General features: G+C 38.2%; 1 protein-coding gene across 1 annotated transcript in view; it reads right to left on the reverse strand.

Annotated features, from left to right (window-relative positions):
• GBF1 (golgi brefeldin A resistant guanine nucleotide exchange factor 1) overlaps positions 1-16,052 on the reverse strand; it is a 103,844-nt gene extending 87,792 nt beyond the window's left edge. The window contains exons 1-2 of the mRNA XM_082486076.1: positions 15,952-16,052; positions 14,560-14,626 (exon numbers count right to left, since the gene is read on the reverse strand). Coding sequence (XP_082342202.1) covers positions 14,560-14,626; positions 15,952-16,047 — 163 coding nt within the window. The 5' untranslated portion in view covers positions 16,048-16,052. The remainder of the gene's footprint in view (positions 1-14,559; positions 14,627-15,951) is intronic.
• Positions 16,053-18,325: the final 2,273 nt, after the last annotated feature.

Genomic DNA, 18,325 nt, shown 5'->3' on the forward strand with positions numbered 1-18,325 from the left:
CATACTGACAGTTGATGCACAGAAAAACAAACAACAGTTTACCAGTACCAGATGATCAGACAACACAGGTTGCCTATGACACAAAATTTCACCTGCAACATGAAGTTCAGTCCTTTCAGTTTTATTCCAGGGTGAGCAAAGCAAAGAAAAAATAAAATGGAATAAAGAACTAGATTAAAAGGGCTTGGAAGAACAGTGTCTGGGAAGACTGAAGAGAAACAGAGACTTCTAAGGGGCAGAATTCAAATCTCAATTGCTGGAAGCTGGAACACCTGGGATGAGAGGCATGCATGCATGCAATAGTACAACAAAAAGATGAGCACGGACTTTTTTTTTTTTTTTTTTTTTAACAACTGTTCCTTCTGCTGAGGTTTACATTGCAGAAGGCCTAGGCAAGTCAGGGTGCTATGTAACACAGCTAGTAAATGGAGTAACAAGTCTTGAGTTGGCTCTGTGAATGAGAAACAGTGACATTTTATTGCCACATAAGTCATGATAAGCAACACAGTACTTGGACCTGGTGCAATGAGAAGAAACAATGAAGTAAACCTGAGGGCTTACAAATATTTTTGAAAAACACTGTACATTGACAAACCAGTTTTCTCTACTTAGTCGTGCAGGTTTTACTCAAAAGACACAGAATACCGTATCTTATTCTACTGCTCTAACCACGGAAAGTTTTTGGACAGCTTCTAGTCTGAATCAGTTGCATCCTCCAGCAAACTACTGATTTTTTCCTATACAACAAAGAAAATTCCAACATCAGTTTAGCTCTTTAGACGTCTGAGGATAAAAATTGAAGCTTATTTTATGGAAGTTTCTGGGGCAGATAGAACAGACTCATTGCTCAGTGAAAATGTTAGCATTCACCTGACACTTTTTACAACTACAGTTATTTACCCCCAATGCCCTTGGCCACAAATTCTGTGCCTCCACATTCGTGCGGTATGCTGTGCACCTGTTGGTCCCTAACCCCGCCACAGCCACGGCCACAGCACAGGGCAGCAGACCAAGAGCTCTCTACGGTGCAAACCAGCGCGTAACTGCTCAGGATAAGCTGCAGAGTCAGTAACTAACCGCAGGCAGCTACTGGGCATGAAATTGTCAGGGGTTCCATCTTCCATATATTCTTGAGCAAGCAGTTGAAAAAAACAGCCCACTAAGTATATGCTGCAAATGGTATAGATGAAGCTATTCAATGCTTTACGGAGAAGGATAAAGCGTAGCCAGCTATTACTGATGTTTAACTAGGGTTTGGGTTTTTTTTCCCCCCATCCAATGCATAGTCACCTCCAACTTCCCTTGATAAACTTCAGAAAGTCTGTAATTTACTAACCCATTTTCTACTGCTTGCATCTGTTAAGATTTTAATTGTCCTTGCTCATGACTGTGCCTTTCTGTATAAAATACAGCCTACACTCTCCTATGCTTACATAGACTTCTGTAGGCCACTCTAACACTGTTATTTCAGTTTTCTCCACAAATGATACAATTTTTGTTGAGACTTGAATCAATATCACAATGGTTCAAGAAGCCCTGTGGCAATCAGCTTTTGCTGGAGGAAAGCCTTGTAATTGGCTTTTTCTACCCCTGCTCATCTTCTACATATCAGCTACCAGCAAAAGAAAAGAATTTTAGAATATGGGTATTCAGCCTGTTTTCAAGGGTTTTTTTTGTTTGAGTTTTTTTGGTCTTTTTTTTTTCCCTGGAACCATGTGGTCTAGAAAAAATTTTGCACCAAAGCAAAAGTCAGGGTTCTTCTGTATTACCATGTCTTGAAACTCTAGGAGTTACTTTTCACGTTTGATGTCCCTGCCTATTTTCAAAAAGAGCTTAAACTAGAACAAAGTGTGTGCCACTACTATTTAAACACCATAGGATAGCTCGATATCAATTCTCTATACCTACTCCTCTCAATTTTACCATTTCTGGTAATATTCCCACCGTAAGAACATATGACAACACACATAGCAAATATGTCAAATCCTGCTGGTACCATAGCTGCACTGCAAGAAAAAGGTAAGTCTCAGAAATATAGGAAATTGTTATTCAGACGACAGACAGACTACACTTCCTTTCCCAGAACAATCTGTCTCCTGCCCTGACAACCCATTCCTGCTATATTTACCCGACCAAATTTTGCCAGTGATATATTTCCAGATGCACTTGAGCCACATGTCCCTGTCAGTCAGCCCAAGCACAGAGGAATCTGAGTAGAGAACAGCTCCTAGAAATCACTACATGTTAATCCATGCTTCCTCTCTTGCTTGCCTTTAGAGTTAAAGGAGACAAAATCTGTAAAGCATTATTCTCGGTTTATTTTGGAAGCAGTTGTGGGGACAAGAGGTACTTAATTTGATACAGCTATTTACTTCAACTGCTTTCATTACGGCTGACAGAGACACCTGAACAGTAAAAAAAAAATAAAAATCTGAAGCATGCAGTTAAAAATAACTGGCTGTTTCAACCAATTAATACTGGGTGTCTAGAAAGAAATTGCAAGGCTGTCTGAAAAAAGGCTAGATGCTAAACTAGAAGCTTACAGCTCTAATCTGCCACAGGAGAGCAAATTCCTCATCCAGGAAAAAAAAAAAAAAAGTGCCATCTTTGCTGTAGAAAACCAACACAGATCAAGCAAGGAAAATCAGTTCTAGATTTCTGATAGTTCAATTTAAAAACGCTGACCAGTTAAAATGAGTTGAGTCGTCGAGCAATAAGAATAGGATCTAATGAAAAGCTAGCTTTATTTCTTCTGAGCTAAGCCACTTTACTATTTTAACAGTTATATTCTTCCTATATTCTACCACATACTTCTGATCTCATGCTGTCTCCTCCAATGCTAACTGCACAGCTAGGTTCTTTTATTTTCATAATTTTATAAAATACTTAACCCCTGACTGCTGATAATTATCTTGGCTCTTGCTGAAGTTTTAAGTTCCCTGAGATCCTTTGAGCAAAGGACCAAATAAACTCTCTTCCCCACCTCCATCTCCACATTTTTAAAAGATGTTCTTATGCTCTTCACAGCCCCTACTCAATATGGCTTCGATTCCAAAGTGCATTTTTCAAGACTACAGCAATGGGGGGGGAACAAACAACAAAACACAAAATGTCAAAGTCACCTCTCAGGGTCTTGTTAGCAAGAACACTGTGGCATCATATTGGTGGCCAGTCAGTGGGACCAAGGTATTTCTCAGTTCTAGGTACTATGAGTCTTCCAGAGAAGGAGATGGGAGCTACATCAGCGATGCAAGAGGAAGAGGTGAACAGGGGAGCTGAAAGGGTTTAAAACTGTAAATATCCTTCCTTTGGCTCCCTCCTCCCCTTTTCTGGGAAGCGCAGACAGGCAGTTTCAACCTTTCCACCGTTTATTTAACTGGCTTAACAGAGGGTCCTAACAGGTCACAAATAAGCTTTTTAAATAAAAAGCACAAGTTGAAATCAACTGTGGATATATCAAAACTCATGGCCAGGCCATTTTTATTACTCGAGGTGGAATTAAAAACCACTGCAGCCTTCTTTTAATAGCAGATCCACATAACAAGGCCTCTTCAGCTAGCTGAATGCAAGTAGAGGTTCCTCAGAACGAAAGCACTTCTGACCCATTCTGCTAAAACAAACAAATGAAAAAACACCTAGGTTTGTTTCCAAAACTAGTATTGCTTAAGGACAAGTACAACTTTTAGATCAGTATAGATTATTTTTGCTAAAGCATTAAAGCTTTAAAATTTTAAAACATTTTTGCTAGAGAGATTATTCCTGCTTCCTTAAATCCTGAACATTTGCACGTTTTCTGGTACTCTTTCCTTTCCAAATCTGTAACACTGGAACACTTTTCAAGCATTCGGCTGGCACATCATAGGAGAGGAGTGGAGACCAGCACAAGAAAGGAAAAGAGCACCTTATGGGTGGCATTGAAAGACGTTAAAAAAATACTGGCCAGTGCTGAGTAGGATCAAGTGAAATGTGGGCAAAATATGAACTGCATTACATGTTAGAGTTTATTAGCAGCCTCATACAGCTGCTCAAATTCAGGCATCTAATACGGGGATGTGAACAGCTGGTACCATCACCTGCTGTTCCTGCAGAGTGAAAGGGAGTGTGTGACCTTCCGCTGCAGCACATGGGTCTTGCGCATGTGAAGAAGTACCAGTACGGATTGCGAAACTCAATAGCATTAAGAACTGCCATCCAAAAAGAAACTGTACAACTTAAAGGCAGCTGAATGAGAAGAACTTTACTTTCAGATTGTTAACGGATTGTTAGTAAAAGTGAAAGGGAGAAAACGGTTTGCAAAATTTAAGTTGATGTTGCCTCTGACACAAAGCTTTAATAGTCAATTACCAAACCATTAAATTAAGCATTCCAGTATGCCTATGATGGGTCTCCCCCCTCCCATTATTTAATAATATATTTCTTCAGCAATTTCTTTTTCTCTGAAGAAAACATTTTAATTTTTTTCAATTATTGAACTATCATTCAGCTACTCTGTTAGAGCTGCTCTATTGCTTTCTACAATGTCTGAATCTTTGCATTTCTTCTCCTATGTTTCCAACATTCTCAGCAAAGCCTTTTCCACAAGAAAATGTTACTTTTTTATTTACCAAACATGGATATTTCTTTCCTTACATTCTTAATGAAGCAGAAGCCTTCATGATGAAAGTGTTGAGACTCCTGCATCATGCAAAGACGACACGCACTTTCAGAAAAGTTTGTTTAGAACTTACCTCTTTGCCAAACCGAAAAATCTAGTTTTCCTACAGTATCACAGAACTCCTGTTTCAACTGGAAAAGTCTCTTCCTGTTTACCATATTTTAACAGACTGGTAAATATTTGAGCAAACGTATTTCCTACACCTTAGCGTTCATCATCAACAATGCCACCAAAGCAAATATTCCCAGGACTGTGTTCTCCCCACTCCCTGTACCAGCCTCATCACTTCATATCTCAAGTGCTAATTTCATACTGAGCCAGAATGCATTTACGAGAGGGGAAACACAGAAGTAAAACTTGACAGTGCTTGTTAGATCTTAAGTCTGACTGAATATATTTGCACTTCAGACACCGAAAACCCATATGTTTTAACTAAGAGCTGAGTATGTATAGAAAACCATAATATTGCTGAACAACAAATGTGAAAACCTCAGACTGAAGTGAAAACCAGCTAATGATGTCTCCTCCCATGCTGCCATGACAGCCATCTTCGTTATTACAGAACTATTATGGGACACTATAAACTGTCTAATCCAGCTTTGAAGAACATCCAAGTTCCTAAGTGCAGTTACTAAAGATGCTTACATGAGCAACCATGTTTTACCAGTGCCACTTGTTTTATTTCTAGAAGAAAGCCCCTCCCCTAGGCTATACCCAGATCTAATAGACCGTCCTCCTTCAACATGCCACGATCAAGATAACCGCATCTTGATTTATGTCAACAATACCTTATATTTATAATTTGCCACCTAAATTATTTAAGCAGTTAATGAAGAGGTTAATGGAATCTAATTAACAGCCACTTGGCAGACTTCGTCATTGCATCAAGAAAAATGACAATTTCCTGAAAAGTAATGGGGCACAAAGACACATTTTAATAAAAAACTTCCTCCCAGAATTAAGTTAATCATGACCAAAAGTGAACAGCATTGTTTTGAAGTCTCTCATCTCATTTAAGTGGTGCACACGTCGAGAATTATTTAGTCGTGCAAGCATTCAGACTCCTGCCCCAAGCCATGGCAGCATACGCTTTCTGAAAGATTGCTCTGTTTAGAACTTACTGCTTCAATACGGCAGGGAATAAGTTGCAGCTTACCGCTACAAGGACAGAACTCGAAATCAGAACTTCGGAAGTGCTTATATTAGGGTATAGCTAGAGGATCAAACAAACAAAGTACCACCATAACTAAAGAATTTAACATATTCAGTTAACAAGCATTAATCAAGTGCACCCCTTAAGTATTACCCCTATAGTTGTGATTACAGTGCAAAAGACATTAGCATAAGCTGTCATGGAAACAGTTTCTATTCATTTTAACAGGATAGCTAAAGCCAGTATCACCCCAAACTTCAGTTCTGTTGCAGACATGTGCAAGCTCTCACCTAACATGTTTTACTTTTACATTTCTACCCATCTCACATTGTTTTGTTGTTTTGGTTTTTTTTTTGTCATAACATCTTGTCCTGTTCCTCAACTGTCCGTAACTATACACCTTCTCTTTCTTTCACAACGTACTTGATTACAAAAGTAGTTTGAACTGACAAGTTTTAACTTCACAATTACACCATGCAAAGAGCATCGAGACATTACTTTCATGACGTTCAAGTGATGAGGGATGTATGTCTATCCATGCCCTTAAACTAAAGGAGAAATGTCCAAATATAATTAGGAGCTCTAAGCAAGAGCAGGTTGCTTTAACGCTTTCAAGAGCATTTCCAAGTCACATAAATACAGTACAGCATACAATACTAATGTACACCTATCAATTTTCTGCAATAACTAGGACTAGTTGATAAACATTCCTTCTCAAGACGGGTTTTATTTCCTGCAGTTTTGTGATGACATGTACTGATTCACTGTCCCTAGAAGACTTACATATGTATAACTCACAATTTAGCCTTCCTCACTCAATTAAAGAATTCACAGAAAGTATCTGTTGAGACCACTAACACTGGAATGAACGCACTTTAAACTCATCCATGACATGCCATTTCCATCTCTTTCACCTCGGAATTGATCATATCACAAGACCTCAGATCCTACCTTTAAGCCACTGTATTATAGGCAATATATACCAAACTTTCTTTTCTTTGTAGCTTTTAGAGGTGCTGCAAAGCAAGTTAAAATCATTTCATCTAAAAGATGACAGGAGTTTTCATAGGACTGCATGCATCTGTAAGTTTTATAGCTCCTTCCTGGACAGATTTGCTCTCTTGTATAATTTTCTAAAGGCAAATTACAGAAGCAAGATCTTGACTATCCATCTGAAACATTTTAGGAACTTACAATGAGGAGTTTTGTAAAACATTGGAAGAATTTTTTTTGCCTATTTGCAAAAAAAACCCAAACCTCTTCAGCAATAATCTATTCCACAACACTCATACAGCAGAACAGATACGTACAGTTACCCTAAAAAGAAAAAGCTCTTGCAAGTTTACCCCAAACAGGCAAGCCACCAACTGCACATCCCTCACTATTACTGTTCCCTAACCAATCAACTTGTTATTTTAATAACAACGTTCTCCATTACTCTGCTACTTTTATGCTTACCTTTAAATCCTTTCCATTCTACCTCTCTTCTTGCTGGCTTTTTTCTTCCTCACTAGTTTTATCAAGAGAAGCAGCACTTTATCACACATATTCCTGCGCTATTCCTGAAAAATGGACATTTTGCCCAATTGAATCTTCTTTCAAACCTCTCCTTCAAACTTGCGTCTTGCTATAAACCATATTAGGAACCAGCCAATGACAGCATGTTTGATGGACAAATGGAGGCAGTCATTAAGAAAAACCCTCAAGTGTTCAACAACTTTGTGTACTTAATGACTTCTCTCTGCTTCCACCCTCTTAAGCTACAAACTCTTTGAGGTGAGGAATGCTTCAGTATGCTTGTCGTGTACGTATGACCAATGCCTCTTGGCAGTCCTGTTACATATTACGCAACTGTATAAATATGCACCTGCACTTTCTGAGACAAGTTATTGCTTCTTTGACATAAATCACCTTTGAGAGACTGTTTTCAACAGGTTAGATGGCAGCAATTTAGCAAGAAGACAGTTAAAAGAAGGAAAGGTGATAGAAGAGCTATATATTTAATAAACTTCTACTTGAATTCAGCAATTTCACGTACACTCCCACTTCCAGAGGGCTTTTACTATAATGGCAAATAACCTTAATGTCACTTAATTGGCCACAATTCCTTTTAACAAATCTTGACCAAAACAAAGACATCATCATAAAAAAAAACCTGGAATAAAGCATCCATGAATTACTTAAGAGGAACCTTAACTTCAGTAGAGCATCTGGTACTGCCTTTCTACCAAATCAAACTGCAATTTATTGCCCTCTAATGTATGTACATTAGGCCATTTCCTTTGTGGCTCCACTTCACACAGAAGCAGTAACTGAAGGAAATAATGGAGTGCCCAACAAGTGGGAAAGTAATTGCTCAACAAGCGTGGAACAAGAGAGAGTCAGTTGCACACCGTGCACATGTGGCAGCTCTTCAGAGCCCAGCCCTGCAGTGGTAACAGAAGGCTGGTGTTACAGAACAAGTCCACTGTGGGAACTCTGCCAAGCAACAGCCAGGAGCGCTTGTCCATCTAAATCCTTGGGTCCTTAAGGATTAGGGGTCAGGAAACAATTCCTTCCAACAGCACCACCTCCTGCCTGTACCTGCCAGTCATCAGCCATACACAGATGGAAGACTGTTAAGCTCCAAGCTCTAGTCTTAAATTGCAGCTAAAGAGTTGTATTAAAAGGATGCTTAGCTGGTATTGCAAGGGTGGTGGTACACTGCAGAAGGGACAGTTCAAACGTCCCGACTTGAAGAGAAATACAGAAATACCTTGTGTGAAGACCATCTTACTGTTTTTTTTGCTTGAGATATTCCCAGAGTCACTCCACTTCTTTTGAATTTACTAAGTTTCTTACTACTCAGAAACGCAAAATAGAAGATGAACACAAGAGCTAAAAAGTTATCAAATTAAGGATGCCACAGAACCACAGTTTAGCCTTTTCTGCTTGTTCAGTCTTAGATATATAAACTCTCAATTACAAGCTTCCACTTCTCAGGAGTGCCAATTTCTTTCAGTACGCTACGTTGAAGGGCTCAGTGAACAATTCCACAGAATCATTATAGTTCAGAGTGACCCCATCCATACCTGACTCCTCTCACACTGTCCCCCACACAACAGGAAAGCCTTGGAAAAGGTTATGGTGCATCTATAAGCTTCACAAATACTAACAGTTATTCTTCATCAACCACATTCCTCCTCTTTCTTGCTTTACACAAAAAATAAACTAAATATTAAGTGAAATTATGACAATTTTGCTGTTAGTTTTGGGCTTGAGAAATTCACATCCCAGGTCTGGAAAAATCACTTAGAAAGCACAAAATTAGCAACCACCTGGGAAAAGTCCAGTTTATTATTTCTCCAATAACATCAAAATAATCTATGCAAAAAATATCAGTAGAAACCTATTATCCGAGGGAAGTTCAAAGCCCTCAGCCATAAGACAGTCATTTGTTACTACAATAAGATTAAAAAGATGATTAACCTCTCTCAAAGAGAGTATTTAGAACTACCTGCAGCTTCAAAGCAAAAATACTGCATTGGTTTACATTTTCTGTGCACTTGGAAGGATGCCTGCATTCATGAAGACTAGGAACTTGCTTTTAAAATGACAACTTTTACTACACTGTCTGAACACAATTCACAAAAATCAAGTCTGGATTCAGCCTGCAAAGCAAGCATCAAACTAAGGTTGTCACCTTAATCGTCGTATTTCTTACAGTAAGGTGACAGAAAATATTAAGAGAAATTAACTACAACTTCTGTACACTGTGTCAGGTCATTCGGTGTGGACTCAAATTGTATTGCCACCCACTAATTAAGAGCGAGGCTGAGTTAAAGTTATGGAAGAAACCTTACTCTATCAATTCCCTAACCTTTCTTACACGCCTTCCATTATTCTTAAAAGTTTTATAAAATGTTAGTCTGAGTTGCTTGGTTTTCCAAAATACCAAGTTAACATGTATGGATACCTGCTATTTAACACAAAAAAGTTAATTATTATAAAAGTTATCACAGGAACAGACATAATCTAGGAGACCAGTGAGTCTTCTAGATCTTTTACATAAAGCTGCTATGCAACAGAAGAAAGCTTAGGTGATATTTTTAAATGTCTGCTCTAGATAACATCGCAATTCTTCAATGCAAACAAAGGGAGAAGCACCACAGCTTATAATTTATCAGTATTTGTTATTTACTAGTAAGTCCAAGCACTTCCTGCGGAAATCGAAGATATAAATAATCAATAAAATATGGCATTGCTCTTATCTGCAAAGTGCAAAATAACAAGAGTTGTAGCACTATACGTATCACACATCCATATAACCTAATTCCTACACTTGTTTAAAAAAAAAATATTTTTTCCAATTTCTTAACTTGAGTAGATCACAACGAATATCTCAGATTCTATTCAACAGCACTGCAATAGCATTGAGAACAGGCCACGCATTTATATTTACTACTGATTTACCACTTCTTAAAACTAGATCTTTCAGAAAAAGTTCAGACATTAATCCCAAACCAGGATAAAATTCCTGTATTGTTTTCTGCAAATGTCAGGCCTTCCCTAAAAACTGAGTTTCCAGAGCTCAGACATGAGAAAATGAGTGTGCAATCAAATCTACATACCAGAAAACTGATGGCTACAGTAACAAGTATATTAAGTCAGTACACTGGGCAAAGGTTCTCTTACGGTTACAGTCATTTGACCTTTAGCCAGCTCTTAATGCCCCAGCCAACCCTCTAAAGATGGAGATTTGCAGCAGCTTCTTGTCTGAAATAAGCCATGAAAAGATTCTTCTGAACCCACTGTACAAGCATTCATTTAAAATGTCATGAATGTGCATGAAATCAGAGTGCTTCTAACAGCTTACTTTGCAGCTTCTGTTTAAATGCACTAACTCTGAACCACCAGAGGATAAAAGGACTCAAACCTTCCAGTCTGGCACTCATGGACCTAAAATGCACACAAGCACCTCTTCACAGGTGTGTTTACCTAGTTTAAACCTTATTTAAATAGACTCTGGATGCACACACTTTCCACAAACACCTGCTTCTCCCACTGCAGTGTTGACTTGTACAAGGCAGTTGTATTCAGTAATTTTCTGTCCTAAAGCCATCCTACACACCAGTACGCAGTACTTCAGTCATGAAAATCCTGGTTACTGACTCATCCCCCTAGTCAGAGCAAAGCACAAATTCTACAATGAGGAGAATGACTACAGAAGTACTTGCTCTTACCTCTACATCATGCTGAAATGGTTTGAAGTTTAACAGCCACAGCAAGATGTAAGGAAACCCAAGCCTCATCAGATCATGGAAAAGCAGGCTTATAATTAATTCGTATTTCCAACCCTTTGTGGTTATACAACCTCTCCCTAGTGAGATGAAGAGCATCCTAAGTTGGAAACACTCACGAAAAAGAAGATGCTCAGTTATCACTGGATGTCAAAAAGAAACTTCCTTTTGTTGACCTAAATCCATAACAAAACTGACAAAATGAACAAATATTTCAACATCCAGACACATTTTCTAGATACTCAGCTTACTTTAAAAAGCAGTCAAATGGAAGTTGTAACAGTGACGCTAGATCCAAACTTGTATCAATACTAAGACTTCCATCAGTTTTAAAATAACCTTTGAAGATGTAGCTGTATTTCAATTTTGCATGTGTGGACAAAGCTTGATAGTCACGCCTTCTATATGGTCGTAACTCAGGACACAGATTTTTGCTTTTTCTGAGCATTGGAAATATGATACACCACATCAAACTTAAGCTTACGGTGCTTATCTTAGTATAACAAGCGTTCAGCTATTAAATTTATCTTGGAGTAACTTATGCATCACCCAAGACAACAGAACCTCTATTTTTCCTTTCTGGTTTTCAGGCAACTACTATCAATAATAATTAAAATATCTGCAGCCCATAAAAGTATAAAAATGGCATAAAACAAACCAAATAATAGTGGATCAGAACAGACATGCTGTTCATTTTCAAATTATTAAACTGCTTTTATAAATCTACATAAAATTGCCACAGAAATTAAGTTTCTCTGTCTGAATTTTAAAGAGCAACATCATTCCACATAATTCAGGTCCAAGGCCCTTAGCTGGGTATGCTGAACTGTAAAAGTGAAGTTACTCTTACCATAATCATGGGATTGTTTGTGCTGAGCGACAGCACCTTCTCTAGATGCTTCGTTCAAGAGCACATTTAGATATTACAATGGGATGGGACACCACTACTTAGTTGCAAGCAAGCATTTACTACTTTGGTAACCAAATAAACCACATTATGTAATTTAGTTACTCTTGAGGAACTATACTTTGAAATAGGAATCTTTAGCTGCTGGAGGCATACGGTGCATCTTTATACCCTCGACCAGGGTATTTCAGCATCACAGTCATGACAGAGTTAATACCCACTCGCTCAGAGGAGAACAAAAGGTACTCCACTGCAACATGCCTAACATTTACATTGCCTCTCTTTGCTCATTAAACAGGTTTTGGTTAAATAATGAACAAACTGTATTACAGACTCCGATGAGAATTCCAAAATTATAAATCAACTGGTAAAGCCCAGAGGAGAATGAAGGGAGTGGGAGGGAAGGAAGGATAATATTGACTAATATAAAGGGCGCAGCTTGACAGTGGATATTCCTGCCACACCTGATCAAACATGCTCCATGGGGGAGGGGAAGGGAGGGCGAGAGCAAGAGGGGAGATGGGACAAGGCAGCCTGAAATTTGCATCCGGAACAGATTAAAATGGGTTCTTGGGGGATTGAGAAAATACATAATATATATTACTATAAATGCAAAATTGTACTAAAAGCTAACTCAAATGTCAAAGATTACAGCTTGAATAAATTTAAATATAAAAGCAATGCGTTTCCATGAGCTAATGAAAGAGACATGAAAGGAAGGTCTAGGCAGAAAAAAAAAAAAACACCCACAAAAAAACCTAAGCTTGGACTTCTTCTTGCCTGGAAGATGAGGCAGGAGACTCTGTATCATTCAAAGTATTGCTTGGAAACCAGTCGTTGTCTAGAACTGAAAAGAAATGGATCATAGCAATGATGTCCCATCTCAAGATACTAGTTTGTAAATAGCAGTCATTGAAGCTGATATTACCTGTTTAAAAGAACCCCATGTAGTCAAACCAACAGGCTACCATCACCATATTTGAGCAACTGTTACATGATGACTAATACTCACAGGGAGTCTCTGAATCTCTCAGTACATTAAACTTTGCTTTCTCTAACACAAGCAGACAGTAGGCTTGCATTTTTTCCCCAACAAGTCAACAGCATGTTGTATCTAGCTACTCTAGATCAATGGCCAGTCCCTGACATTTATTCATTTATTTGAGCATCCTGACATTCCCCGATCTTGTTGATGAAAAGAGGTATTTGCAATAATGGCAAAGAACTTCAGGAGTCTCATTTTAAAGAAAATTTTATCTCATAGAAGGGAGAGAAGGAGAATTTCCTCCCAAAACACTTTTGGTGACTGTATGCATATCCTACAGAAGGCGAGTGAGCTTACAAAAAAAAAAAAAACCCAAACAAAAAAAAAACACAAATCCAGACTGTCATGTAGTCTGGGTACAAGCATAACATCTAGAACAAAGATACTATCCAGAAACGCAAGCTGTGCAGGAGTTCCCCAAGATGTCATGAACTGACAGAAGAGTCCTGCTCACAACCAAGGGAAGTTCAACTGGCAAATGAAAGTAAAGCATTACACTTGCAGCCACAAAAGACGAAGGAATAAGGGCTTAGAACTGGCACGTGTCCTCAGCACGTTTCGTGGAAGCAGCACTACTGTACTTCTAGGGAAAATACTTTCTATGGGTTTCCAGGCTCAGCGCTAACACAAGAATGGGCACACTTTGAAATTAGAAATGCAGGAAGTCCATCTCAAACTTAAGTTGAGTGCAGTTCTGACCACTCACTATAATAAAGGGACCAGAAATAAAGCTCACTTTCAAATGTTACAATCAGTAAGACAAATCCTGGGAAGAACCAGTAGAATGCCACATGCAGCTCAGTATTAACCTCACTTCCAGACTTAGGTTACACTTAAACAATCACTCCTGAAACTATAAATAGAGAAAACGTGGCGGGAAAGGGAGACAGACAGGTTGGGAGAAAAATCCTAGTCAGAATACACATCACAGCCTTGTGTTCTACGTCTGTGATCAATATACATTTCTAGTTCCTTTCAGTGCAACTGGTCACAAAGTAAGCCTTTCACTTCAAGATTCAAAATGGAAAGTGAAGTCTGTGCTTCACTTATTACTGATAACAAAAGATGAAAACCAACAAACCAAAGAATGTAAGGAGAAAACAGATAATGGGAGGCTACTTTCTAAGCAGATTTTTCCCATCATTCACAGATCAGAAAGCATAAACAGAGCACAGAAAGACTATGCATACTAATACACCAGATTTCATATATTACTACAAGCTTCAGTACATTGAAGAAACATGCATATTTATATTAAAAAAAAATGTGTGTATACACACAAATATATATACACACACACACACACATATATATACCTCTCTCCAGATAGTGGCAAGCAGTGCTATTTGTGTACTAGTTTATGTTGGCATTATTTGTCTAGAAGTATATACATATTTGCTCTTTTCTTGTTATTCAATATATGACCTCCGGATAGTAAATGAGACAAACAAGTACACCTGTACATTTATTTGCATATAGCCTAGTAGGTACACGTACCTGCTGATTTCCGTATAAGCTTACCTGTTATATTATTCAGCACTTCTTTTAAGAGGCTAAAGCTATGCAGCAGGGGATCCCTTTCTTCATCCTATAGGTTATGTATAGGAAGGAAGTCATTAATGAGGCAAAACATATTCCCCAAGGCAAATCTTAATAATGGGTCTGTAAAGACCTCACCTTCATATTCACAGAAGTACTGTGGGTTGAGTTTATCGCTGTCAGTGTGTTTACTCCATGAAAATCAAGATAAGCATTTCTATTTTCCTGCTGGTGCTCCCCAATGTCCTACAGCTCAAATGTCAAAGCATAGGTTCAAGACTGAGCATTCTGGTTTGGTTTTATTGTCCTTAGAAGTATTTCTGATTAGCCTTCTGCTGTTCAATAAATTTCAGAGCAAATCTACCTCATACCATATTGAAATGGCTCATCTGGATTTGCTATAATGTTAATCTATGCAGATTGTAATGGGAACAGAAATACAATGACATTTGGTGCCATTAAAATAACTTGAAGAAAGAATCACAGCGCGAAATTTATATGACTAGCTGCATCCTTTAGCCTTAGTCTATCTTTAGGATATTAAAATAAGGAGGAGCAGCAGTTTCTCCAAGCGGTGTACACCCGCAGCCACACCTCCTACTGGGTAGCAGTGAGCACTAATGAAGAAATGCCCGTTAGAAAGAAAAAGGGCCCTGCCCTTTGACAAACTGAAATCGGTTGTGCTGGATGACAGCCATCTGCTATTCGTGTGACATTCTGAAGTGCACCACAGATACAGTACGCCACATGCATACATTTACACTGCGGAAGCCATAAACTGACCAATCCATCGTTAGACTTGGAGACACTGTATTAATTGCTTTTAACAAAACAGGTTTGAAACTATGAACAGGTTTCAGTCAGGAATATAGCTAGCAGTCAGAAAACAAAGCTCAAAAAAGATACTATGCCATAGGAAAAATTAAAAAATACCCTATATATAATGACTTCACCAATTTTTATTTCATGGCTTTCACAATGAAGACTGTATTCTCTAAGAAGGCACAAAAGATATATAAAAACATTGTGCTAAATAAAATATCACCATATATTCAAAATCCCTGACATGCCAGGCAATAAAAGTCTAAATGAGATGATTCCCATACGGAATACAATGGGGGGGGGGGTGGTGTTGTTTGTTTACAGGGTACACAGGTAAAAGATTTCCAGCTTTGTACCTCTTGCAGTTGCTGATGCACAAGAAGCCAAAACTGCTCAGCATGAAACAATGTAGAAAGTTACTCCAACTTTACTCACAAAAGTACTATAATGAGTGAAAAAAAAAAAAAAAAAAAAAAAAAAAGAGGTACTTTTCTAAAATCAGATGGTTTCTGCCATAGCATGAACAGGTAGCAACAATTCAAGGTAACTTACCAGATGTGTGTGAGTGCTCCATCGGGCATTACGCTTTATGGCTCCCACCACCGCATTGATTTCACCTTGTACAATGTAAATGTTCTTATCCACCATCCTGACAATCCTGAAAAATAAAGGTAATTCAAATTAATCTCCAGCCCCTCAGGATCATTCTCTTCCTCAGATAAAAGATCTAGTTGGCCTTAGTTATGCAGGAGGCCTGCAGAGATGCAAGAAACTCTTTCAGATCTTTGGTTTGTGCATGCAGACAACTACAGTCATTTTGTCAAAAGGAAGACAAAAAGAAGACGTTTTTCCACAGAGTGGAAGTGTATTTTCAAGACCATGAGAGCAGACCGTTAGTTACAACAGGGCATCTGTGAAGCAAGAGACAACTTTGCCAAGGCACATTCCTCGTTTTTTTCCAGTCTATGTAAGTTCACAGAAAGATAAAGTGTTAGGGTACCAGGACAGACATCCATGACAATGCAATAACACACGTATCTCCAGCACTTATGCAAAGTCCCATAGCTCTACACAGAACACAAAGCCAATCTTGTACTCTCTTAAATAAGCATCAGTGGCTTGAATAAGCTGGCCAGAGCAAAACTCTTTGGGAATTTAAACTTTGACAAAATAAAGTAATTTGTAACAGATGTTGATTTCACAGTTGCTTCATGAAAAAAGCTTTCAAGAAAGTGGGCAAGTAAAAAAGTCAATGGGTAAGACCTCACAAAGAAATGAGCAAAACTAGAGACAAAACTGGATGGAACATGGGGAGAAAAAGTGAGAACGCTAAAGGCAGACATTTACTCTCATGTAGCCTGGGATCTTACAGGGAAAAACTTAAACTGACGCACCCAGAGAGAGAGCCAGAAGAGAGGAAAAAATTTTTTACAAGCAAGAAATATTTGTAATGGTCTGAGAAAAAGAAACAAAGAGTAGATTACTCTAGGCTTGCTCTCTCTACACTAGCTGTAGTCCAGATATAGTCAAGCATAAAGAAATAAGAATGAAGGAGAATGAACAGACATGACTGTTCATGAAGAATAAACAGGACTTATAAAGAGGCCAGAGTCAGATGATACCATGTCTACAAATGCGAAGGATGTAGTGAAATGGTAGCCAAGTAATGAGACTTTTTTCAGAAGATATGAATGGAAAATGAGGAATCCAGCTTGAAATCACAACAGGCCATCCATAGGGAAGCAAAATACTGAAAACAGATGAAACATTGATTATTACACTTCAAATCAGACCAGCTCATTTAAAGGATCAACTGGGGAGGGAGGGCGGGGGGATAAAGAAACACGGAGAATATGAGAAGGAATTTTGCCCATGTAGCAAAGCCAAAGCTGGAAGGAAACAGTTTTGGTGTATTACTCCAGACCTGAGAAACACCACCACAGAAATTTCAGAACATACATTCTGGATCTGTCAGGTGTCACATTAATTAACATGCTTGAATTATCAACAACACTTCAAATATACAAATATCCTCTGAGTGAAAGACACTAATTTGCTCCAGGACTCTGTAAATAATGGAAAGAAAGCAAAATATTATAAAAAGATACCTTATCAAGGGAGAGCATCAGATTTATTGTTTCTGGTTTTTATGTGTGTGCAACAGGATGAATAATCTTATGGCAAAACTGTTTCTTACTTCATTAGATTAATGATAAATAATGGTATTCCTAAGTGTTACACAATAAATTAGGGGCAAAGACAAAAGTATTTTAAAATACAGGAACTGCCATAACAGACCAGATCAATAGTTTATCTCATTCACTACTGGACGATTCAGAAAAATAAACAAATAGTTTTAGCAATTAGTTTGCTTGTGCCCTGAAGAACAAAGGTTTATATCCTCCCTCCACAGCTATATAACAGAACCACAGATCTTCTTCCTACTCATGTGTCTAATGCTTGAAATGTTCCCATCCTCAATAGTAACTTATTCCATATATTATTTATATGGCTGCATTAAAATATTGCACAAAAATACCCTTGATCACAATTATTTCTACTTTTATATGCTTTGTTTTAGTACAAGGTATTAATGGGAGATTTTCTCCACCATGTAGAATTCCTGACTTATTTATTTCTTCTCTCAGTAATTCAAACATTTTCCATATTTCCACACCAGCAGCTTCAGGGATCAAAAGTCTGGTCCACAGAAGTACTTTTGGGGAAATACTTTGTACATTCAAATTTGTCAAACCTTGAGTTTTCCCTGTCTTCACTTTTAACAAACCAATATTGACCACATAAACTTAGTAGTGCCATTCCAGGTGTTTAGCAAACTGACATGGAAACAAAGGGGTCCCCAACCTGATTTGGAAAAGCATGTAAAGAAATACCAGACTTAAGTATCGCATGCTTTGCACATACA

The sequence above is a fragment of the Vanellus vanellus genome (assembly GCF_965231255.1).
Source record: "Vanellus vanellus genome assembly, chromosome: 7".
NCBI classification, from domain to species: domain Eukaryota; kingdom Metazoa; phylum Chordata; class Aves; order Charadriiformes; family Charadriidae; genus Vanellus; species Vanellus vanellus.